The following is a 27,029-nucleotide window of genomic DNA, read 5'->3' as shown; positions in this document are numbered from 1 at the left end:
TTTGGACACTCATTGCCTATACAGGACATCTTGGGTTTGCAAAATCTGTTCAAGAGGTCCCTGCTTCTACTACTTGTAAAATAGAAATGTAAAAAATCATGAAAACTTCTGCCTTGTGTTTCAATACTGATACTGCATCTAAAATATACACATATTTCAATGACAATATCAAATCAGGAATTTGTAAACTTCAAAACAAGTAAGTCTTCAGTCAGAGGAAGCCACTTCACAGCCACTGTCGCAATGCTTGCTTTCATAAAATAACTGATTGCAAAACACTTAGAAATTTCCCTATGCATTTTTCCTTTAGCCATTTTTGAAGCATATATGAAACATAATTTATGCCAATTCTAATGTCAGTCTTTCTTTACGATACAGGTTCAAAACCCACACTCACAGAAGTGACTAAGAGTTTATCAAAGTGCTGAAGGGAATACAGAACCCAGCCCATCATTCAAGAACCCAGGACTGCAAAAAAGAAGCTGTGCTATTGAGAAAATACATAATTTAGAGTATTAATTGGTTTCTAATCTAGTATTAAGAAGTATTATTAGTAAGTTTGAAAGCTTAAAACAGAAAAAAGGTATACTTATAAAACATACCTTTAGGTGACAAAGAGGTTTTAGATAAATTTAAATGCTTCAGTCCCTTTGGAAGTTTGGCGAACTGGATGCTCAAAGATGACACACCTGTTATGGCAGCAAAGACAAAATGGATATTTCCAAGTTAACTGTGATCTCATGTTTTCCAAACATGTCACAGCAGGAGCAAACTGCCCTGGTGAAACAACAGGAGGAACTGCACTCACTGTGCATATGGTCCTAGTCTTTTTGTGACCATAAACCTTTGAAATGACTGAACCTCCACCAAGTCATAATTGCCACTTATCTCCTTAACAGTAGCCTACAGGTTACTAGGCAGGACATAGGCTTGGAAATGCTGCAACTGCTTGCAATCCTAAGCAGTAACAACCTGTTAAGGTGCTGACACAGACCAGACTACCTGAGCACAAATCCAACAAAGCAAAACAAAACAAAAACATAAAACAAACAAAGCCTAAATCTCCCCGCTCTCCAAAAACAACAACAGAAAAACCAAACCAAAAATACATAAAAAGGTACTTTTCATTAAAGCCTTTACTCAGTGTATCAAAGTTCCCCACCTCATAAATGTAATCCTTCATTTAAGCAAAGGATTGAAATTTGATTCAGAGGGAACATCCTAAATAACAGTGTAACTAATCCATGAAATATTTATTGGAAGAATAAATCAACATAGAAAATCCAGGGTTAAACTGAGGTGTGAAATACAGTCCTCTACGGCAACTCCCTCAGTGAAAAAAGAGCAAAGAGAAAGGGGATAAAGCCTTTTACTTTATTCAAAACATGGTAAATTAAAAAGCTGATACCCTACTCCACATACACAGAAATGAAGCAGTTGGCTAGTAGGTCCCATACATATGTTTACTCTGTTTTTATTATGTTTTATTTACCATTTATAATGAAAGACACAGCTACCTTGCAGATACTGTGGTAGGTTTGACGGTTTTTGTAAATGATCTTTGTAAAAGCATGTTCTGTATGCAGGTGATAGGTGCAACATCCATGCAGCTCAAGACAAATTGCCAAATATTGCCAATAATATTAGACTAATAGGATAATTAGGCCAATAATTTTGCCAAAACATTGGACTCATGAGGCCTTGGCATCATCTGTTGTAAAGCACAATGGTAACCAAATGTCTTCACCAGTTTTCATCAAGAATTAATCAAGTCATATTAATTGGATTTTATTTCATAGCTCCACTATTTAAAAAATAAGTCTTTCTCTACTCTGAAGCAGGAGGCTCAACTTATCGTAGGTTAACTTCAGAATTTATATTCTGTAGCTAACTGTCCACATTTGTTAAGCTGGTTTAGACACAATATATACTTTCAAAATCAAGTTAGAGTAACGCTAGCAAAAGAGGAAAAAAATAAGTACAATCAGAATCATTAAGGATATCACAAATGTAATTTTTGCTGTTTAGCATTTTGAGTAAGACATGCAGCGAATAACTTTACCTCTCCATCTTCATATTTAACTTACAATCTGCAGTTATCTTCTTGTCAAGCTGAAGAATTTTAACATCTTACCAGCACAGGGGTTAAGGATACACCCAGTTAAAAGATACAGAAATCAGGTGCAGAACAGAAATAATACTTCTGGTCACTCTGGCCCTTAAATGCTCTTTAGCCACCCATTTCTGCTAATGTTGTAACAGAGATGATAGTTCTCATGGCAGAAGTAGAGTTAACTGCATCCAGGCAGTTTCAAATTTGAGTACTTCTAGGCTTCACTATGTTTATTTTGCATTATTTTTACAAAACAGAAGATTAAATTCGCATCCTAGTAGAGCCAAAAGCTAAACTCCTTTCACTTTAGCATGGCTACATTTTTGAAGACAAGATTGATAATTAACTATACAAGTACTATTCTCAAAAATATTGACAGCATCAGAAAGTCAAGCACAAATTAAGAGACTGGTCTCAGAAAAAAACACTGCATGTAAACACTGCTTTGTATTTGAATGGAAGCCAGATCCTATACCTTAGTTAAAATAAACACACTTCCCATGCTACTAGAATACAGACAGTTGCATTAATGTCATAAGAGAATGCCTTTACTTATTGGTATGTAACAATATATAATAGGTTAGGGTATGTTTTTGTTCAAACAAGGTACAGTATGTTCTTCTCCAGAAAACATACAACTCTGTGTTACTTCCTTTACATTTGCAAAATAATCTGGTCGAACTTCCAGTCCCTGCAGGTGATTTTTCAAAAGGTATTTTCCGAAATCCATATGCTTATATGAATCTCCACTATGTCAGCTTTTCCTTGTGAAAGCCTTGCTGCCACTCCAGTTTAATAAAAGTCAAATTTACCTTGCACTCAGTGAATATCAGATCAGAGCACAGTTAAATTTTTCTTAAATTGAAAAGCTGCAGCATTTGCACATTGCAGTTATAGTTTATTCCTCTTTAAGTACGTTATAATTTATCTAATTCTCTAAGGAAAAGGTCAAATCATAATTGTATATTTGACAGGAGAGGCTGATATAATGAAAGAACCCTACTAATTTCTCCAAGTTATAGTTTCTGTATTTCACTTGTATCTTATATGTGGATACTGCAGAATGGTTTGAATCTATTGGTTTGTTACCAAGAAAGCACACCCGAGGATATGCTTTAAAAAAGAAAAAACCTGCACTGTGAACTGTCTACTCAATGTTTGGTCAATTGTTTTGCTTTCAAGATAAAAATAACTTCCTTTTAAAAAAACCCTTTCAAATAACACAATCTAAATACACTTCTTCAAAAGCAGAATCAACAATGTAACAGCCTATTTTCCAGCTTACTACAGAAATTTTTGTAGAATGCAGTAAGGCCTACGGCACATTGTAATAACATTCTTCAGCAAAGTACCGGCTTTCATGTGATATGGATTCTTTACAGGGACAAGCAGTAATGAGCAGGCAAGAGATAATCAGAAGAATTAAAGCGATTCATGTGAACAATTTCAAATAAAAAAAGTACTCTGAATAGGTTAAAAACAAAACCATTATTATACTCATTTCTAGTATAAAGGAAAAGAGATACAGAAGAGGAAAGGAAAAAAACCCTTTTTTTATTTCTCACTGAGCCGGAAAGGAAGGAAAGACACCTACAAAATTCTATGTGAACAACACTCAAGTCCATCAGGTTATAATCAAAAAGAGCAGCTTTTCCATTCTGAAACAAGAAAGCAAAGAGAGTGGAAAATTTCTCCACAACAAAACAAATAAAACCAGAAAAGGTTCACTGTGCAGAATTCTTATTTTTCTTCTGGCCTAACAGGAGCACAAGATAGTCTGATCCCAGAACATTGTGTGCTTGGAATGCATCAAGTCAAGCAAATGGAAATCTCACATGGGCAGTGCAAGAGGGTCAACTCCAGACCACAAGAATGTAACCTTATTTTAAAAATAAATGCCTCTTGGGTGAAAAGAGAGTAGACAAAGGAGGGGAATGACTTGATATGTACTGAAATGCCTAGTGGAGCCTGTTCTGAAAAAAGCTAAGCTGTTAAGCTTAATTTTCTATCTTGTGGAGTTAATAGCACTTTGCTCCATAAGAATGCCAGTTATGCCAATATTACTGAACAGAGCTTGCAACAGAGTAGGCTAGCATAAAGCTGAAAAAAAAGGAATAGTTTCCATACTGAAAATAAATACGTAATTATGGCTGGAATAAAAAACCAAAATGATCAGAAAAATACAATCTAAGCAACAAAGTTGCCTTCTGCTTCATCTTTCACCTGACTGCACTGCCTTTAAAAATACACACCACTTTTTTTTTTTAACCCTCTAGTCATAAATGATCACTGTGTTCTACATTCCTTTAAAAGAAACCTCTATGAAAACGTAATGAAATCTAATGAAATCCAGGGTTGGTTTAGTACATTTAAATATTTCTCAACACATTAATGGATATATGTATAAATCAAAAAGAACAGTGATTCTCCATCATTTGTGAACAACACATATTTACAGGAGCATTATGCACAAAACAATAACCTATTATTCAGACAAAAGGGAACAGAACTGCAATAATCCTCCTATTACATTTGTAGAGAAACATAAACGTTACAGTACCTCTATCTTCAAGTGGATTGCTAGCAAGGTTGATTGTATGGAGTCCTGAGTTGGGATTATGGGCAAGGGCACTGGCTAGTTTCTGTGCAAAATCTCTGCAAGAAAAGAAAAGAGAGGGAGAAGGAATCCTGTTATCTCCTCTACCAACAGCACATTCAAAGGTTTAAAAGTTTCAAGGGATTAGTAGCCACAAGTACCCTGTGCTATTGCAGAGCACTAACTGGGTTCTAAACAATGCTTATTTGTCTAATTTGCTATCTTTCACAGAGGGTTAATTCAATATTTATTTATTTTGTGACCTCAGATACTGAAAAGCACTCAATCAAAGCCCAAAGTGTTTTTGACACAGATCTGAAGGTATGAAAACAGGAGTTACATGGGAACACCTGAAAACTTGATCATATCTTCAATCTCCTCCATGCCACACAGTGAGGTATAGACATCGACTTGCATTCCACCACCTCCTTCACTCACAAGCCAACCCACTCACTCAAACCAGCTCTCTACCAACAGTCACTTAAACAGATGGGCTTTGCAGCATATCCAGAAGGTCAACAAACCAGGCGTATTTCTAACCTTATAAAAGAGCAGAAAGAGCTCCCTCCAAGAACAAAAGAATAGCAGCACACTGATGAACTGGTCTTTGCTTGCCTCTTTTTACAGTGAGGAGCATCAAAGTATCTAACTGGCTGGCAAAAGTCCCAGCAACGAACCTCGAGAGAGATGACAGTGTATCAGTTCTGTAACGCTCACAACAGCCAGGCCAGGTACCATAGATAACTTTGAAGTAACCTTAATCAACTATGGTAGGTAGCTGTAGCAGCACAGCCTCTGTTCCAAAATCACTAGAGAGGCAAGAGAACACTGTCCTGTCTGAAAGCGTTTTGCTGCAGCTGGACTACCACCATTCCACAGCACAAAGTTCAAAACTAGTTTGGGTCTTCCTGCACAACCACACGGTCAGACTCTGGTGGAGACACATTCCTTGCATTAAGTCAGAAGGCTGTTGGCCTATCAGCTCTAAGATCAGTACTCAAACCTGTCCTTGTACCTACTGGGAAGCCATCATGTAATAAGGGACACCTACTAGTGTGTGGTTTTAATAAATTGAGACTAAAATTTCAGTGTTCTCTACTTCACCTAAGTTAGACACCAAGGTAGAAATCAAAAATATGCCTTGGGCTTTCTTCTCTCTGCCTTGGAAGTACATTAGCTTCCCTCCTGCAGCCCAGTGGTGGAGAGTTACCAGAGTGCTAAGTAAAACTCTGTCCTCTTTCCTCAGGACGGATCCTGCCTAGCATCAAACTAGTAGACCAGTCACTGTGCTGAGAACCACAGTAGAAGTAGCATACTCTTCTATTGTATGGAAAAGAGTGGAGATTGAACAGCAATAGCCCCAACAGCTTTTGGTTATCTGTGGCTGCCAACTGTACTGGAGTACAGAAATGTTCCAGGGAAGTTTCGTTTCCCTTTGAAACACCACATCCTTAAACAAGACTTCTGGAGCTAGAACTGGTGGTTCCAGTGCTGCACATGCATAATGACAGCCTATCTTTAGGAAAAGTATTTTCTTTCTCTAAAATACAAACAACATGTGAAAACAAACCCTCATCAAAAAGAAATTCTTGGCTTGAAACTCTGTCACCTGACAGGCCTCAGGGTCTCCTGCTTGACTACCACCTGCTGCTGCAGAAGACTACATGTCTCCTGTAGGTCCTCAGTTACATTTGCAAACACTCTGTGGAAATCCTCCAAATGGCACCAGATGCCTGCGCTTAGGCAACTGAACCAAGCTTCCTAAGTCCAGCCAAGAAAAAGGATTTTGAGTTAAAAAAACAAACCCTCCTTTCTTCTTGAGGAGTTTTCTCCTCCTTGTAACAGATTCTTGTCATTACAGTACTCTGCCTCTACCTTCAGTCTTGTCTGCCTCATCTGTTGCCACAAATACAGACAGGATTACCCAAACCTTTTGGATAACTGGAGTGTGTGTGAATTACTTAGCAAAGGAACAGCAAAACAACTGCCACCAGAGAGCACAGGATTACCAATGTCAGGTCCATGGGGCTCCAAGGTTCCTTTTGTAAAAAACTAATACAACTTCCCCACTACCTGTGCAACCTCTGCCATAAGCAGAGGCACCTGGGCTCTGCTTACTGGAGAACATCCCTGTCTCTCCTTTGTCCACTCTTTGTTTCCTTTCATAAGATTTATTACATTTTTGGCTGCACACTTCATGAACAGAGCATGCAATATAAGTATAAAACTTTCTATAAAGCATCAAACTTGCTTTGTATGCATTATACAGCCATATTTGCTTGAAACAAGCACATTCAGGCTTGGAGGTAAAGCCCCAGAAAGATTCAATTTAACTATATTCATGGCAGAGAAAGGATATTTTCATCAAGGGTAAGAACACCACCAATCTGGAAATCTCAGACAAACAAAACAATTCTTTGAGATCTGTCTAGACAACACCCTTCTAACAGAAAAAAAAAGAGGACGTGTGGGAGGAAATAACACCATTAGGATTAAGGACATTCAGAGCTTATCAAGAAGGGAAAGATAAGACTCAACAACACTGTCAAAGGCCCTTTGGGTACCAGAAACATGCATCTTTGCTGTTCCTCATGACATAGCTGGTCACTCCATTTGGAATAGGGCTGCTGAGGACAGTATGAAAGGAGGTAGGGACATTCTGTCTGCCAGCTTTCAGAGAGTATGTACATGCAAGGACCAGGTTGCTTACACCACCTTCTGCAAACAGGCCTTTGCAGACTGAAAAGTCTGTCATGCAGTTTCATGGAAATTAATATTCTGATTATCACATACTGTCCCATTCCTCTAAAGTACCTGAGGGATGTAACTTTTTTCAAATTCATTTGTTCAGGTCATCCTCGATGATTCTCCACTCCCTGAAACCTGGACATCAACTATCTCAGTTAAAACACTTCCCAAAACATTAGTGTTTGCTGTATGCATTGAAGCCTTCCAATGTAATCTCGACTTTGCCTTTTATGTCTGGTTAAAGAAATAGCAATAGGGATAAAATTTCCAAAAGCATCTAAACTGGTACAAATCTTATCAAACAGGGGCTTTCACTTTACTTCCTGTTTTCCCGAACAGGAAGTTCCCTAGTCCTGAGTCCTTACTACTGCTATTGCATAATAATTTGGGAAGGTGACAAGTGTTTATAAGGCTGTGGCCAAATCACAGAAATGAGTGGCTGAACGCAGAAAAGAATGTAATCTTAAACTGGCTCTGCTGCAGGAAGAAATATGCTGTTGCAGCTGCTCAGGTTATTTCTTATAGCATTATTCTTGGTAGCTCTTTCGTAACCCTGGTTTGGCATTCTGTCACAGCTCACTAAAAATGACTGGTCCATAAGCTGTGTGCAAGAAGATGCCCAGCAACAACAGGATCTCCTCCCAGCAAGCAGATACGATAAATGGCAAAACTGACAAATGAACCCTTGACAAAAACAAACAAGGTCAATGAGAACAGATACACACCAAGGCACAGTGCCAAACACCCTGTGTATGGACGGAGACATGAAAACCAAAGTCACATGATTATCTGTCAAGTCCTGTTAAAACTGAAATCAGTTAATCCAACTGTGATAAGGAAGGCATTATGCAAAGGTAGGCAACGTATCATTTAACATTAATAACTATCACTGGATTTTGTAGCACACATTGCAAGAAAAATGACATTAAATTCAGGGGCTAATGTTTGCATGACAGCTATTAAAGGCAGTGCACTGATCATCAGAAAGTTTGGGTGCGATTCCAAACGTGATCTCAAATTTCCATGCCATGTAGGAAATTTTCTTTTAAGTGTATTTCAATGCAAAGTCCATTTTAAGGAGAAAAAGGCCCAAACAATGGAATAGGAAGCAGTGTAAGGCACGCTGAATATTTCCCACAGGCTTGTTTCCCTTCATTTGTAATTCAGTATAGTATTCTGCTTCTCCCACCTTTCCACTGCTTTTTTAAATTAACATAAAAATTCATTAGTTCTAGATTTATCTTGTCTACACTTTCTTGGACACTACCCTAACATTAAAACAAACTACAAATATTTCCAAAGTGTTAGTTTGTAACTTCAACTTTGCTTCATTTCTTGTGAAGGAGAAAAAAAGCAAATACGTAGTAACTCCAACTTACTGCATTTAAAACATATGCAAGGATTAAATTGCTGGCTTACTTCTATGTATCTTTCTTTTAAGGCTATGGCAAGCCATTAAACTGAATTATCTTTCCTTTTTTAAAAAAGATGCTAATGCAGAAGTCCTGTTCTATTTGAAAAGACTGCAATCCACACTAAGGTAACACCAGCTCGTTTGGGAATGAAACAATAATGTGTCATGCACAATAGAACAATGCACTTTTCTAATAAAACTTAAACCACTGTTTTTGAAATTATGAGAATGTGTTCATGCTTCTATTGGCAGCCATATTTGGGGAGGAACAGTGTGAACTGGTTTAGGGTTTATGCTCTCATTCAATCATTTTGCTCCACTTCACCCAACTCTCCAGGCAGAATCTTAAAAAACATCACTTTAAACGAACTTCTTGGACATGAGGAACCTCTGGAAAAGCTGATAAAAAGCTTGACACTACAGGCTCCTCAGAGCAAGACAGACACTGAGCACAAGCTTTATTAATGCTCATTCTGCCTAACACACATCACTCATCCCTTTTACTGGGAGTAAGCAGGACCTAAAACAACAATTCAAAGGAATTACTTACGTTCTAAGCCCGGCATTCTCTAATACCAGTTCTTCCAATCGATTGGACCTACTCACCACTCGCAGTATCTGCTCACAGACATCAGCGGACTGCCACAAAAAAGACAGAACAGTGTTAAAGAACACAAACATGCAACAGACAGTTATTGAGTTAGCTGTACATCGCAACAGGATCCAGGCCACAGCCATCTTCTTGTCATACATAAACAGTAAGCAAAAATACCAGAAAACATCCAAGAGAGAGTGAAGGGAAAACAGAAGACTTCTGAAAAGGACTTAGAAAAGCAAGAGGCAGACTAAAAGCAACTAATTAATGAATTAGGACACCTAACCATAAGGCGTAGAATTTTTACAATTACAGTAAAAAAAACTAAATTCTGAGATTGTGAAAATATGTCCAATTAATTTTTAAAGAAACCTTGTTCATATGCATGCTAATCCTACAGAAGAAAGTGGCAATCAGTGCAAAGGAGAATAAAACCTGACAAGGAATGACAACTAAACACAAAGATGATATAAGGCAGACAAAAAAAATCCCCAAAAAACCTCAGGAACAAAGGTACCCTAGTTACAGGTCCTCCAAAGGCTTCCAATGAGTAGTGTTTAAGGGCTAGTATGTTCGAGTATGAATTCTTCCAACCTATGCAGAAGCAAATCCTATCTCATGATCTTCCTGTTGCTGAATTCTAGAATTTGCACAGATATTTGCAAGTACCATGAACAAAATGTATGTATGTATGTATGGCCAAACTTCGCGAACGAAGATTTGGGAAGGGCTGTCCCCACGTGGGTGTGCCCTTCCAGCCTGCGCAGTGGATTTTAGGTGAGGCTCAGCGTGCGCAGAACTGGCCCCACCGTTTAAGTCCTGAGGTTCATCTGCCATGGCCGAGCGAGCTTGGACAGTGACAGTGAAGTCCTCAGGACTAGAACCTACAGCACCCAGCATTTCCCAGGAGGTCTCCCATCCAAGTACTAATCCGGGGCTGACCCTGCTTAGCTTCCGAGATCTGACGGGATCGGATGTCAGGGAGGCATTTAACTGCCCACCATGAACAAAATATGACAAAAAGAATTTGCTCTCCCCATTCAAACAGAGAGATAAAACCTTAATGATTCAAAAGCCATGAAATTCTGTACCTCAACACCTTTTATTATAAACCTTTATTTTGCTTCTGGACTTGACTTCTTTTTTTCCCCCACAGCACACACTAACCAATGTTCATGTGATATCCAAAGGTGAATTTTAGTCATGGTTATGAAGTGTTGAAACTATTCTTTTATGTACCTTTAAAAACAACATGTCATTCACACCTGGGACATCTTTGTCTCTAATGACAGTCTCATATTTTCTAGTTTGTGTGATTTTGGTTTGGGGTTTTTTTTGACTTTCAAGCTAATTGAATGTCCCAAAAACCCCTAAACAAAACAAACCTGCTCTACCACACATGTAAAATTTTAGGAATCCTTTACATAGTAAAGGTGACAATTTTTTGTGAAGACTGTCAACTCAGCCATCTTCCCAATTCTATCTTTACCTTCCGCATTTTACTAATTCAGAACGTTATCACAATGTTTCTACAACAGTATGGCTGCAAGTGGAACGTTTCATGTATGTACTATAAAAACACTATGGATACTGTCTATCAAACACATTGTCAGAATGGGACTCATGAAGCACAATGCATTCAATGGCCTCCGGATATGTCTGATCTCATACTGACCCTCAGCACTGTTCTTATGGCATGGATTTATAGCCCAACAATTTACATTGTCCAAAAATATATATTTTTCTCATTTTTGACTGAAAACAGAATATGGGGAAGATTTTTTTTAAGTAACTGATGCATTTTCGAGATTGACAAAGTTTATTTGTTTTCCATAGAAAAGCTGCTGAGAAAGAAAACCCCCAACATTCACATAGATAGATAGATAGATAACAGGGCCAGTATAGGACCAGTTTTTGTTCTAAGCAAACTACACCAGTCAGTCTTCTAGCTAAGCAAACTATCTCATTTTACTGAAGCAGAAACTGATTAATCGCATTGCGCCTTTTAACAACGCTAATTCTAACATCAAACTGCAACAGCACCACAAGTACCATCAGCTTCATTCCGTGCATAGCTTTGAGTAAGATATCCCACCAAGAAAGAAATGGTCTTTGCTTACTTTTCTGATGAGAATCACATAAGCTAGTTTCTATTGAATTTTCATGGAAAATGATAGCTTAGGAATGTAATGAATGCTTTTCAGATCAATAAAATTGCATCAATTTAAACAATTTGAGACTTGACCTTCATTTTTAGACAAAGCTTCTGGATGCAAACATGAAAGCAATTTCTCAAACAAACCACTAACTCCACCTGTGACTATAAACTTTCAAGTTTAGAAGAAATAGTGTGTTTTGATATATTTAAACAGTCACCTAATTACTGACTTTCTAGGCCCTTTCTTCAGTAGTCCAACTTACTTAGATTTGCTCTCTTTTTGTTTTTTAAGAATGAAAACTGATACAGAAACAAATAGGTGCCACACATCACTATTTACTCATTACTACACAGACTTGGCTTCAGACAACTGGGAGAGGAAATCAACAAGCTGCAAAGAAAACGCACATGGAAAAAGCTTCTTAATATGCAAGAAAAAATACCAGAATCCTAGCATTTTCTTTTCACCTCCAAAAAGCAACTAAGATTTCTGTCTGCTTTAAAGTTGGTTTCCTATTCAGTCACCTAATATTATCTCAGGGGCAGCAATGCCTATGCAATAGTTTACTGGGCTACTGTTATCACCAGTGAAGTTTTCAAACTTCATTATTTGAAATTTTGATAAGACCTGACTCTTAGCAGTGTTTTTATGGTATGAATTGAGAATCCAACAGTTTATATTTTCCTGAAATAATTAAGGGGAAAAAAATGGTCAACAGATTGCCCAGTTGTATTCACCAAAAAAATTTCACCTTGAAAAATGTAAAAGCATGCTTTAAAAACAGAGCACAGCCTAATAGAAGCAGGTATATGGTTTAAATTTGTTACTTACTAATTTCAGATCCTTGGAGGACAGCTTTGTAAACCACTGATTATACTCCAGAGCAGCAACTATAGGTATTAAGTCTCTAGAAAAAGAAAAACACTTTTACACACATTTCATATAGTTGTGATTTGAAACCATTTCTTAAGTGTTTGAAACCATTTCTTAAGTTTGCAATGCTAATTGCCTACCACTCCCATTATAGAAAGTTCTGCATTCTAAAAAAGCAGCAACAGCAGCAGTTGTGTCTTTCTCTTATTTTAATACAAATTTTTGACTGGCCAACTGACATCTGTTCTATCATGAATTTTAAAATCAGGAATTTGTCTGGACTGCCATTCCTACTTTTAGCATAACTTTTTCTTCAGCCTGTGACATGTTTAAGCTTCTTAATCACCTCTAATTATAATTTAGCATGACACTAAAAAGCTTTTTGGCAGTCTGATGATTTAATATAATTCCATGACTGAATGCTTCAAGAGAACACCTCTTTGTCTCATCTCTATAGTTAAATTCCCCCAGGAAGCAGGAGACATGCAAAAGGATAATGCGACATTCAGCACAAACCCTCCTTAACTGTAAAAGGGATTTCACAAATGAAATTCTAAATTATTCCCATTTTCTTCATTCTAAGCCTCTTAATGTGATCAGCTCTCCCTCTGTTCAGTTTCTCCAATAACAGACATTGATAAATGTCATGTTTGCGCACCACTCCCCAGCGGAATTATTCATCAAGCACTATCACACCATTTAGCAGATCAGCACCTGGATCATTTTGATGCTACATATTAAATACGTATGTACACCTAGATAGAAGCTTAACAGCTGCTAAAAAGCCCTTGTTTTTATAGTGAAATAAGGAGCTGCAATATACTTATCGAACAAGCAAAACAGTGGCATTCAATCCCCAGATTTTGCAGGGAGAAATTTAAAAGTATTGGCCTTTACAAGACAGTCCAACCCTTCCCCAGCTCTTCATTCAGGATATATGCAGGTTGGCACTAGACACACCATCCCGTTCTCCCATCTTCTTTTTTTTCTTTCTTCCCTTCAGTTTTCCTCTACAAACATTCAGATACTTCAGGGTGGTTGTTAAACATATAGTAAAGCCAAGAGACAAGGCAACATCACATAGAACAGCATTCAGTAGGCTATATTGGGAACTGCAGTTGCTAGATTTGAAAGCACAAGCCCATCACTAAGGTAACAGTAAGAAGGTGCAGCATTTTGCGGCAAAAGACAGTAGCCCACCAGCCGAGAAGCTCATGCAAATCGACTGTTTTCACACTCCTGCAGAGGAACTTGTGTGGTGTCCCGTCAAGTACTAAGCTATCTTTCCATCTTGTTCACAGCGCACACATTAAGTCTTGGAATGAATTCATTTCCACTGGCACAGGAAAGACTTAGTTGCATGAAGTGTATAGACCTATTTCTGTCTACCATGTTGTTTTTTTTCCTACACAGACACACTTTATCTCCATGTAAAGCAATAGCTAACTGGCGAAATGTTAGATGAGAACATCTAACAACCCAGAGGTATTTCCTCCTTAGCTGGGCAGGAAGGAACTATCTATGGGATAGTTCCTCCACATAGAGGTTTGCTCCTTCTCTCTGGTCCCCTGGACAAGACCTAAAAGGTGGTAATGAAGTAGCAACTGTCATGTCCCTCTTGCCAGTGCCTTTCTCTTCAAAGTTGAAAGAATGTCAGAGAAATTTTTCAGGTGAAATTTTGGCTTTTCCACCCAGTGGTAACCAGCCAGCCACAGCTGGTGGTGAATGCTACAGGGTAAACATTGGACAGGCTGACAGTACCATCATCACACTGGAGGAGCAGAGCTTTTCATGCTGTGCACCACCACCCCCAAAAGAGGCAGAAGGCCACACCAGCAGTTGTACCTCAGCTGTCAGCAGTAGCCCAGTTTCTTCGAAGGAACAGAGGGACTAAGATCAGGGATCACTGTCTTTTAAGTGTTTACACTATCAGGGAACTGGTAAGCCAGCTTGAAGGGCTATCAAAAAGTCAGTAACTTCTGGGCAGGACAGTGGCTGCAGTCAGAACTTGCCTTAAACCCTACTTTTCTCCCCTGGCTTGGGAGGGAAACCACTGAAGGACAACAGGTGTTCAGAATTAGTGGGAAAGCTATGACACTTCCAAGAAATATTTAAAGATGAGAACTTGCAAGTCAACTGGATTGATTTGTTTTAAAATAGTCCCATCCAGCTGGAACAATGTTTTTTTAATAGTTTAGTCTTCTGCAATGTTCAAGGCCTGTTTGATAAAACCTCAGGCAAGCACAGATACTGCACCCTTCAGTAACACCAGTGGCTAACCCCACTCCACACACCCCTTCCCCCTTCCTCCCAACATGCCTGCAGACGGTGGAACCTATGCCTGTCCTGCTGCAGCTAGAAACTATCTAGAAACTTGGTTTATAAGATTCTACCATCTGATTTTAAGGAGAGACATCTTTTTCTTCATTTTTGTTCATATTTTTGAAGACAGTTCTGACCAATGAGGGTCCCTTTTAGGAATTCACCTCTACTCCTTCTCTTGCTTTAAAGCTTGCTTAACCTCAGTGTTTTTGTTACAGAGTTTTTCTGTTCCAAATTATATACTGCTTTATTTACTGTATTCTATTAAAACTCTAGATGCGGTATTAGCAATGATCTGAATTCTTTTGCAACATGGTATGAAAGAAAGGTAATGACCAGTTCCAAAAGCAGGGCTTTCTCATAACTTTCCCTCGTTGAGTTACACTGAGTTGCTTATATTCATTAGTTTATTAAATTACCATCCAGAATAAAGTAATATTTATAAAAATCTGTGCCATTTTAAATAAAAACAGATTCTGTTCTTCTGAAATGCAGAAAATCTCTCCAAGTTTCAGTAACATTCAAGCTTCTCTAATGCCTTCACGTTTTTTCAACATCTCTTTCCCTCAGTGTATTTAAGATGGCAAGAAATCTAAACAGCACAAAGAAAACAATCTAAACAGTCACACTTTCCTTACAATTTTCTGAATGTCCAAATAAGCTAAGACATATGTTACACAGATGAAATTCATGCTACAGAATTAAATAAGCCCTTTTCACTTGGAGTCTTTTTTTGTTGTTAAACAATTATATGGTTCACAGCACAACATAACTTAGATAAAACCTCAGAAGTCATGTTCCCATGCAGCAAACCATGCTATGATGCTCTGGGAACTTAAATTCATCTATAATTCATGCCATCTTATGTTGACCTTTAACAGAAATGCTCTACTTGGATAAACACAAATTGTTTATTTTTGCAATGAATAGCCCCTAGATTTAGAGAACTGATCTGCCCTTCCTACCTTGCTTCACAGCTACTCCACAACATAAACTCATAGGTTTGACAATCCCAAAAACAGATGGACAAGATATGCAACAGTTCTCAAAATCCAAAGCATAATGTCATACTGTGAATTTGTAGCACTCTCACTGTCCTAAATATATTGCAAACTGCTCACAAGCATTCTTGAATTGACTGGGATTTCAATTTCTAATTTGCATTTTTAGTGTATAACTTAAGGCTTTGGCATTCTAAAAATGTTAGTTTTCTTGAAATTTCAATCCAAAATGTCCCTTAGTTCAGTCCACAACATGCAGAAACTTGTCACAAGATGAATTTTACAGCATGTAAATGGCTCCAATATAGTTTTGACTCTTTGGACTTAGACAATCATGAGACATTTAATAAAGACCTGTCTCAACAACACAAATATATTTCTTCAGTGACATCAACTTAGTAAGATATACTGCAATTAAAAGCTTTTGTAAACAACAAACCCACAATTTTGTTTTCCAATAGCCAAACTCATTTGAACCAGTTGAGATATTCTAAATATTTAAAACACTTCTTCTATCTACTCTTTCCTAATAAATAATATTATTCACTCCACATAAATTGTTAAAATATTTAATTTCAACTGAGGCTGAGAATCTGTAAGTCACTTTCTCAAGAATGCCCCCCACATTCATCTCAGCACTTTCAACTTGCAATAATTATGTTTAAAGCATTCTTAAATTCTTGTCCCACATTTGCATGTGCTGAATAGTATTCCTCCCCTTACCTTCTTACAGCAAGGCTTAAGCAAGGAAAGAGTCTGGCTACATCTGTCATGCACTGGTTGCAGCCCTGTAGTTTTGTTCCAGTTACTGCTGAATTAGTCAACAGAGGTACTGCTCAGTAACTTTGCCATGGGGTTTAGTGTAGATGTGAAAATCCATCACAGAAGCTGAACAAGTATATGAATGGGGTATTTTGTGAGTTTACACACTATATAGCTTAAAGCTGCAAAGAATGCTGTGGCAAAATACTCTTATTTACCTACCTCCAAGTTCAGCCTTCCTGTTAAAATATTCTAACCTTATACCCCTGATAGATTCCTTCATGGGGCTTTCCCAAAGAAACAAACATTTTCTCTATCTTATTTATAGTTCCTTAAACTTGTAATTTTCCTTGAATCATGATGGATTGTAGTTAAGACTCCCTCCTATTTTCTCCTAATTGTAATATCTTCAGATTCAACCTTCTTAGATTCCAATTTTCTCAGCCAACTAAATTCAGTAAACTAAATACAACACTTAGTTAAGTTTCAGCATTTCCTAGTAAAATTATCCTCAATTAGTTCCTTTCTGGAAGTACACATTTTGATGCCATCTATTATAAGTGAAGAGACAACTGGCTAGAATTCAGTTGAATGACTTAAACCTTTTACTGACTTACTGACAAAAACTAATTTCCTTTACTGTGCACATTATGAGAAAAAGATTCTGCATAAGTAAAGACTGCATAATTTCCTCTTTTGCTTTGCCCACCAGATGTAGCTGCATGTTTTATCTGCTGAATTTGAGCTTCATATCCACCATCACAGGAATAGTATCTATCTGCTAACTTTTTGGAGGGCTTCCAATAAAAAAATATATTTGTCTTCTCAGGCTCCTGAATGAAATGTGGTTTCCGTGGGGCTTTTGTGCAATAGCAGCAGCTTTGTGCTTAAAACTAAAAATGCTACAGCTGGTTATTTCACAGGTCTACACAATCCAGTAACAGCTATGGGACTACCCCACTTTATTAACATTAGCATCATTACTGCATATGATTTACCTGTGGTCAAGGTGGCTGAAGTCTTGCAAATTCAACTCTCTGGTATCTTGTGTCAGGTAAATTGTATCAACATCCTGTTAAAAACACATCATCAAATACCTCTTTATAGAACTACAGACGGGTTTTCTCAAGCACTAAGATTTTCCTGTTCTTTCATCATTTGTACAGTTAACTGAAAATAAACTCAAAACAATACATGTACTTACCCACTGTACTTCTTCTCTGTAGGGAAATCCAAGCCAATCACAAACACAAGCATACATCTGCGAAAAGCCTCCTACAAGCAACCCAAAGGAGTATTTCACATAAAAGTAAAGCAAACAAGCATAACAAACTAGTAAAAGAAGCAAAAAGGATACTTTGATACGTAAAGATCAAGTTTTTCAAAACTCTCTTTTTGACTCAGAAGTGTCCATTGTGCTCATGAAAGAAACTGAGACTATCCTATCTTTGCCTGGTAAGTTGCAAGAAAGCTAAATATAGTGCCTTCATCCACCAATCAGAAGTCTGCTTCATACTAATTACACCTTAAAACTAATTACACCTTTACAAGATTCTGCCAGAAATAGAATTAAACTTCCTGACACTGCAATTCCACCCTTTTTATATTTGAGCATTTAAATTCATTCTCACCACAAGGTCCAAGTTCTGTCACTGTCTGACTGTCCCACAGGGCCTGGAGATTAGCCAGTCTTTCTGAAGGCTCCATAGTTACTTTTTTCATAATCCTCCTAGATGTAGAAGAGGCAAAAAACATAATTCATAGCTTTAAAAGTATTCTTAAACATATAAATCTTTTTTATTTTAAGAATATTTTTAAATGAGGAAGAATTACCATTTTTAATAGAACTCACTTTCCTACCTAAAAGTTGCACACATTGTTATGCAGCCCAGCAGGAGTAACATTTATTTGTCTCGTCTCTCTTTTTTTTCCCTCTCTCTTTTGATTAACCCTATGACTACTGGAGTAAAAAGCCCTTTTGTGTGTGTCCTAGTTACAGTGGCCAGGACCAGCTTATCACTGTGTAGGTGTAACCAAAACTGTGTATTCTACACCATATATGTCATGTCTCATGACCTGTTAATAATGGATCATTTGCAGTAGCTGCCCAGGGCACACCTGACCCCTCAGGCTGCAAGCTGAGTGTTAAAGAACCCTGTGAGACAGGGGTGTGTTTCTTTGTTTCCACACCAGTGTATGGTAACTCCCCTCTGGGGAGGCATCAGCATCTTCACACCCAGGCTGGGGGGTCATGTCTGCTAATGGGCTATTAGACTGGAACAATATGCAGTTGCAACGACCTAGTTCATCAATGATTCAAAAAATATTCCATGACTCACAGAGTTAAATCACCCATTGGGAAACTGCCCATCCTAGGGGTAGATACTGGGCATTCCCACCTGAACCTAAGCATATCCAGTCTTGGGGGTTTGGCACTTCTGGTACCATTCATCAGATTTGGAGGAGGACCAGAACCTCAACAGGTCTGCAAATGCCAGTCTCGACCAGACTGCAACCATCATCCTCACAAACAGGTTTTCCTTTCCTTTTACTTTACATTTAGGGGGACCATGTGGCGCTCAGCACAGGGGCTAACAAATACCATTCTGTTTGTGCCCCAGCGTGCTGCATTATACATCTGTTCTTTTGTGTGTTAAAATGCAAATGTTCTCCGTATCATTGTATTTATTGTAAGTTTTTATTAAATTGTAACTCTGACTTGTGATCTCTTTTTAAGTTGGGCTCAATTTCTCCTGCTGGTTTACCTTTAAACCAGCACAGTATGACAGGATCATTCAAGCTCAGGAGATCTGCAGCCCTCATCTAACACCAGAATGCCCAAAATAGGGGAGAGCTGTGGTATTAATGGCTACCCTGAACCCACTGCTGTATATACTCTGCTTTTATGCAGAAAAGGCACCACGGTGCAAAGAGCTGAGCAGCTACATATGGCCTCTAGGCTACCCTCTTGATAACCAGCTCCAGTCTTTGTAATTTGGTAGCATTCTTCCTCCCTAGACAAAAAAAGAAATACAATCTCTTCCTGCCTTTCAAGAAATAAGCTACCTGTTCTTCTGAATTACAAGAATGCCTCATAAATTGCAGTATTCCATAAAGGAGGATGAGGGGCTGAGGGGTGGGGGGCAGAATGGAAGAGAATTAATAAGTGATAATAACGGGACAAACTGCTTCCCCCTTCTTGCCTGCTCTGGTCTTACATTATCTGCACATCTCCAGTGACTTCAATTTAGAAAGCTGTACCATCTGAGAGGAGAGGAAACAACTTGGTTTCTTTTCTGGGAAGCAAGCACTCCATACAGCTACCCCAAATGCTTCAGCAATGTTCCCAAGAAAGTATACAGACAACATGTACAAAGCTCAAGACCTTCATAAACCGACAAGCACACAACTGTGCAGCCCTCCTCACTTTTTGTCTGCAATTCTCACACCATTACTAAGGTTTTACAGCAAACCTGCTCATAAATATTCAGTTGTATGCATGCTCTTTGAAAGAAGAGCTCAATCTCTATTAAGGCAGTTAATAACAATGACAAAGAGGAAAATTGGAAGCAGGAAAAAAAGAAACCAAACAAACTCAAACCCAAACAAACCACCTGCCATCCAGAGTTTATGAACTTCATTTCCTACTCCACCTACAGGAAAGGTGAATAGAGACATGAAATCAAAATACAACATGTAAGTTTAGCTTGATCATTCACATCTAAGGTCTGGTACTAAAGTTCACTTATAAAAATCAGCATGTCTGGAAAATCTCTGTTCCACAGCCCATTTTCTCTAATAGAACTGAAAACCAGGAGCTGAAGAGAATAAAGTAGAGCTGCATGATCTGGTGAGAATGAAGATGAGCAACGACAGAGAGAAGAAAGAAAATGAAGAAAAACTACTGAGAATTGCTGCAAGATGATAAAATCGAGGCACAGGTAAGAGAGAAAATGAAAGGCATGAGCAACACAAAAAAAAGAAAGAGAAAAAAAAAGAAAAAAAAGAAAGAAAAAGAGGACTTATGATTGATTCAAGGACTCAGTTAAACCATGGAAAGTGTAAGACAAGACTGCCCAGGGTTCAGTTTTGAAGAACTACGCTAACTAGGCTCACAATTGTGCATTGTTTCACAAACAGTAGAAGTAAATGGAACTTCTCCTTCCACTCCCAACTCTGATTTTACTTCTGGGGGGAGAGCAAATAAAATGAACAAAAAAAGGAGCAAATTACAACAAAAAGACAGAACCCATGAAATACCTGAGGCTAGAGGTGAAATGAAAACTAAAGACTTTGAATACTTGCAGCCCCCTTCAAACCAAAGGCTCTTACAATGCTACAAGACCACACACAACCTACCTGTGCTCTGCACTGTCTCCTGGTTCTGCCATACACCTGGACAAAAGCTTACTGCTTGACTCAAGGTGTTTCTCATATCCTCAGTGCATATCTGAGGTCAGGGTGGGGAAACCAGCAGACAAGAAGTGATGGCTTGTCACCATTTCCACACAATCTGTTTCCACTAGAGGTATCCTAAAAGATACTTACACTGGTGAGAGTCCAGGGAATATCTTCCTGAGGCAGGTTCCAATGTGCGCAAGCACCTCGTTCACATCCTCTGAAGATGCCATCTTCATGGAGATGCTGCATTTCTCAGTTTCCATAATCAACTATAAATAGCAGTGCAAGAGTGTGAGAAACTGGATATCATGTAATTCACATCCATTTAAAAAGGAGAGCATTTTGAATGCCAGCTGAGTGCTTTGCATGCTGGTAGGAATCTGTTATTCTTTAAGATATGACACAGCAATGCACCAGGTAAAGTTTCTGAAAGTTGTTCTTGAATGTATAAGATCCCCATACTCAAACTTTGCTTTTTCTAACAGTGCCCTGCTTCCCATGGAAATACAATTTTCAAAGGATCTTGACCTCAGCTGACACTTTGAAAACGAAGAACTTTTCACAGCATTGTCCTCTTTTGAAACATGTCCCAGAACACCAGGGGCAGCAAACGCAGCCTGACAGGAAACTATTGAATGAGCAGGGTGCCTGTTTCCTCCAGCAAAAAGTAAAAGTCTTTAATGGCTGTGATCCTCTGGAAAAGCTTTACTGCTTTGTTCTATGCCATTTAAGAAAATGCTGTGGTGATATATTGTCGCATTTCAGATGAAGCAGTAACTCAGCCAACATAACAGTCCCGCTGCCTGGGGGATGCGTGCTTTAGCAAGGGAGAAAAATAAAGCCTTTTGCAACCCGTCTCTGTTAGATATGGAGTGTTCAGAATCAAATCAGATTATGGTATGACTGACACATCAGGACTGCTGCTTTTGGCTGCATCACAGGAAGCAATGCGATGTTTCTGTTTACTGCAACATAAATAGTTAACACAGTCCAAGTCATAATCTCTTTTAGATGAGGAGCTATGCATGCACAGTAAGAAAGTAAAATTAGGAATATAAAGTGTAGATAGACAGTAGGAGAGGGGATACTCTGCCATATGTTACAGAGGATTGCTTTTTATTCAAACTGGTTCCCAGAGCTCTTTTGATTCCCAACACATGTCTAGGGACATCAACAGGATAATCCCAGAACAGGTTGTATTATCCCTAAAGCATACTGAGAATCTTCACACCTTTTACCATCAATTCAACTCCTTTCTGAACCTGTTGCCATCATGCCCTGATGATGAATGAGTGGGAAACTTACTACTGTTTTCATCAATAATAACAACATTATCTTATAGTACTCTGTCCATTTGTTCCCTTATCTTACAGTAGGAAACTCTGCATGGCTTTTTGCAAGATGCCTAGCACAAATTTGCACCCTTCTGGTATTACTGCTATAACATGCTGTTTGCAGGTAAACTGCAACAATACCATTTGCCCCACAAGCAATAATCCAGGATTCCACCTGCTTTCAGCTGTCAGCCTTACTCATTTAAAACACAAATTAATGTACATATGAAAAACTTTAAAAGTACTTTCGGAAAATGGTATGCTCAGTAAGGCTACTGAAAATTTCTTGCAAACTGTACTACAGTAGTGACTGCCTGTGTCTCCAGGAATAATTAGCAATAGCTGCCCTGACATTTTAGCACCTTAATTAAAAAAAGCCACAAACCCACAGAATTATGACTAAATGTCTCGCCATTAAAACACCTGAACCTTTTTCTTTCCTCCTTTAAGGAAAGCCTCAAAAGACAAGTTAGAAGGATGACATCTTAATACAATGAGAGCTTTTCAGAGTTCAAATAGTGTCTTAGGCACTCCTATTCTTAAAAAGCTCTTTAAATGCCAAACACACATGAAACACATGAAGACTTTGATACAATTGAACTGTCAAATCTTGTCAACATGTTCATTTTATGAATTAAAAACACTTTAAAGGCATTCTTCTTTCAGCAACTTCTCTTTGACATTCACTTTTTTTTTTGGCATCCAACTTGCTGTCAAATATATTTTGTTTTGTATACAGTAATGGTACCAAGAATAGTTGAAAGCAAAGTATTTCTGCCTGCAAAATTAAGAGTAGCTTTTGGCTTCCCCATAAAGGTATACACCACAAAAGCCATTGCAGCTTGTGTGGTGCATACTAGATTGCATACTAGCTACCATTGCTTTATTATCTCTGAGAAAAATATCCACTTATGATACATATGAAGACCTGTACCATACTGGACTAGGAAAAACCCAATTTATTTCTCATCATCATCCCACTGCTCAACACATTCCTAAAATTGACCCTTTAAATTCTTATTGTTTTTGTTAAGACTTTAGAGCATCGTGAATGCAAGAATGCAATGCAGAGTGTGTTTAGTGGATGGGGACACTTGCATGTTAGAGGCATTACCTCCTTGACAGGAACATTTTTAGCAATAAGCAAACAAGTATCTTTTATCTAGAATATACTCACCTGACCTGGTTTACTGGAAGTTACTCCTTGGATTTCCAGGTAACTGAAAGTTAGTTCTAACTGTAATTAAAAAAAGAAAATGCCCCATTAACGTAAACATCATCTTATTTTAAAGAGCACTAATGCTTCTCAATGAGGTTAGGAAAACCTTGAGCAAGACTACTAATATTTGACATCAGTTTCCATAATTGACACCAAGTACTTGTTAATATCTTACCTAATAACATATTTCACTAAAAGATTGCTTACATTTGCTTATTACAGGTTCAAATTATTATTAGGGGTCATAGTAATACCACATCGGGCATTTTACTGCAAGCTATAAGCACATAAGCATATTATGAATTTTATGACAACATTTTACTATAAAAAGCGTCACTAATACAATACCCTACTGATGTGTACTCCTGTGACTGAATGATCATTAATTATAATCCTTACAGCTTCACAATTATTCTTTCATTAGTTACATTAGTTACACTGATCATAGATGTGAAAAATTTTACTGCACAGAAGCTTAAGCTGCACATTTATATATATAAAATAAAAATACCATATATATAAGTACATAGAGAGATGCAGATACAAACACATAAATGCTCGAGGCTGCTTTAGCATGTCTGAAGGTATGAGAGGAAGTAATACAATAGCTTTGTCTGAGTGGGCTATTAGGATGACAGGCAAGACAGGCAGACGAGCATACTGAATCCAAATGAAAGCATAGAAGAAGGTGGGAAAAGACAAATCTAGGGCTATAGGGAGTGTGCTAAGATCTGAATTCACAACTATGTAGACAAACATCTAGACAGCTGAGATATACAGAAAGAAACAAACCTCTTGGACTGAGTCATAACTACAGGGCAAGACATTAGCCTGGTCATTTACTTTTAGTTATCATTAAAACCATTGTAACTGAGCAGTCTGTCTGAATTGCACCAAGTTTCCTGTACTTTATCTTATTCTACATTCACAATCAGGGTGCTCCCAGGCTAACTGGCAAACACCATACTATTCTATTTCTGTATTTGTGACAATCTTTTAAAAAGTCAACCCAGAATGACCATTGAGGTGGGCAGAATGCAGGTGCAGCTCTCAAGACTGCCTCCCTGTAAAGGCTGCAAACAGCACAACAAGAAGTCAGGGACAGAGGTACTGGTTCCAACCATAACAATCAGCAAAAAGCTTTCCAGAAAATTTTTGTTACTACTGACTCTTTGTTATTTGTCTTGTTTTCTGAATCCTTTTCCTTTCAGTTGCCTTCAGAATTTGGCAGCATTAGAAGATTCAGGCACCCCTCCCATTTCTGTGCAAACTTCACCTTCTGCCAAAGACCTAATTTAGCGATTGAACCTTATTCTGAAGTTTTTGAGACTTCATGTGCTTCCTTTCACACATTCTGCTGTGGGGGCAGCATCCACAGCAGACAGGCAGTTTCAGGGGCATCACTGCATCTGGCTACGAAACAAGCAAGCAGAGGGAAGTGAGGCAGGAGATGAAGAGCGAGCCCAAGCATCTTCCTAGAGACCACACCGACACTGCATTTTCCCAAGGGTGAAGCATTCACTTCAGTGCTTTACATCTAAGCTATCATCTTTTGTGATGACACGGCCCTGTGCAGTTCTCTCAGATCGGAAAGAAAAAGAAAACCAAGCAAGAACAAAGCAAAACCAAAACAAAAGCAAACAAGCAACTTCCCCACATAAAAAAACAAACACACACACACAAAAAGAAAATCCACAGCAGCTCTTGCTGGCTACTGGAGTAAGCTAGACAAGATATAGAGAAAAGCTCTTTTTCTCCAGTGCCAGTCAAATTAATCAAAGATATGAGACTATTCAACATTTGTTTACCTAAATCACAATGACATTTTACAAGGAAATTTTCTGTGATTGGAATCCTTTGTATTTTCAAAATTACTTATACATCAGATTCAAGGTTCTTTTGATAATGTATTCTGTATATACAAACATATTCATATGTACACACAATCAAAAATACTTTTCTGTTCCTGAGAAAAGTTTACACAGATCCAAATTCAATAATTCAGTTTGCAAAAATCCTCTTTACTAGAATTAACAAATACCAGGAAACGTGGCAGTATCTCTATAGTTAATTTTTGGTTCATTTTTCTATTTAAAAATATTAATTTACAGTCCTTGCTTTGCAGCAAAAAGGTAGAGCACATTCTAAACATCATATACCTCAAACTAAGAAATAATTTTTACAAGGTTTTAAAAAGCATAATCTTGTTTACTACCTAAAATCATATGTTTTAAAAAGCTTCTCAAAAGGCTATGCATGCCTTTTGTTTAGGAACCCTACAGCTACCTAGACAGCTTATTTTATCTTTCAATTTTTTCAACCAAAACTTAATTAAAGTTTCTTTAGAAATACAATCGCAAATCTGAATTACATTGCCCCAAATATTTTATACACTTACTTGTGGGCTTGATAACATATCCAGCATTTAGTAATGTTGCAAATATGTTTTAGATAGACTCTAGCAAGAACTAGTAGGTTTTACGTACTGCCCTTCCTTCTCTATGAGTCCACCTAGATTAGTGGGGACAAACTGAATGGGCCAGACTGTGGACTTAGGAGGTGGCCATTGTAGTTTCTTTGCTCTATAGTAGTGTGAGTTGATATTGTAGTTAATCAAGAATAAATCCATTCAACTTTGATCCTTGTTTAGCAGATACATCTCAAAAGCCTTGTTTCAGGAAAAGGGAAGTTTGGAATTGAATGTAGCAACAACAGTTGCTCAGAACTGGCCATCTCTGCATTCTCAGTTTTGTTAGAGGTCCCCTTTTAATTTTTTGAGAGAAATAATGTGTTCTTGCTGAATGTTCTCAGCTGTCTTTCTAGGAGTTACTGCCTGCCTGGAAGTTCTCAGGCTCAGAAAGCTTCTGAGTAGCTTTTGAAAACACTACAGACATTAGAAAATTCAGTAAGTTTCACTAACTCTGCTAGAAATGCATTTTCAACCATCCTAATAATTGTTCAGATATACAAAGTTTAATTAAACATAAATTGCAAGCAGTTTCTCATCATCTTCCTTCTCTTTGCTATCACCAAAGTCACACTTCTATTAGTACAGAATATATATTCTAGATTTTCATTAAAACAACACCAAGTTTTTCAACTATGTAAATCTATTTAATGAAAGGAGTTCTGAAAGTTGTATGAAACACTGAACTAGACATAGAGCTATCACTTTAGTGTTCCAAGCCCCATCGTCAAGAGCTTTTTGATGAATTACAATGGCTTTGCTGCACTGCATTGATGTCTGAGCTCTTCACTAAATGTATCTATGTTTCCATGCAAGCAGTCACCAAACCCTGTCTTAAAAAGCCCTGGCTGAAAACTGCAGTGATCCAAAAGCCAAGAACCAACCAGAGACATCTGTGCTGCAGGAACAGGGCGATCAACTGAGCAAAATAAATTTCAGCAGCAATTCAAGACACGGTCATTCTACCTGTTAGTCAGCATCTTCAAATTATAAGTAAGGACAGTCACATTTATCAATAATGATAA

At 38.0% G+C, this 27,029-nt stretch overlaps 1 protein-coding gene across 5 annotated transcripts in view; it reads right to left on the bottom strand.

Moving 5' to 3' along the window:
• The window catches only part of CARMIL1 (capping protein regulator and myosin 1 linker 1), a 189,689-nt gene that overhangs the window by 84,570 nt on the left and 78,090 nt on the right, over positions 1-27,029 (bottom strand). For all 5 annotated transcript variants that reach the window (XM_071554950.1, XM_071554951.1, XM_071554952.1 and 2 more), the window contains 9 exons: positions 23,496-23,555; positions 21,132-21,253; positions 18,215-18,312; positions 17,788-17,858; positions 17,582-17,655; positions 12,457-12,532; positions 9,422-9,510; positions 4,674-4,768; positions 603-689 (listed from right to left, as the gene is read on the bottom strand). In XM_071554950.1, the coding sequence (XP_071411051.1) occupies positions 603-689; positions 4,674-4,768; positions 9,422-9,510; positions 12,457-12,532; positions 17,582-17,655; positions 17,788-17,858; positions 18,215-18,312; positions 21,132-21,253; positions 23,496-23,555 (772 nt within the window). The remainder of the gene's footprint in view (positions 1-602; positions 690-4,673; positions 4,769-9,421; positions 9,511-12,456; positions 12,533-17,581; positions 17,656-17,787; positions 17,859-18,214; positions 18,313-21,131; positions 21,254-23,495; positions 23,556-27,029) is intronic.

This window comes from Pithys albifrons, chromosome 4, assembly GCF_047495875.1.
Source record: "Pithys albifrons albifrons isolate INPA30051 chromosome 4, PitAlb_v1, whole genome shotgun sequence".
In the NCBI taxonomy this organism is placed as follows: Eukaryota; Metazoa; Chordata; class Aves; order Passeriformes; family Thamnophilidae; genus Pithys; species Pithys albifrons.
Note: the sequence above shows the minus strand (reverse complement) of the source record. Positions and strands in the feature narration are given on the sequence as shown.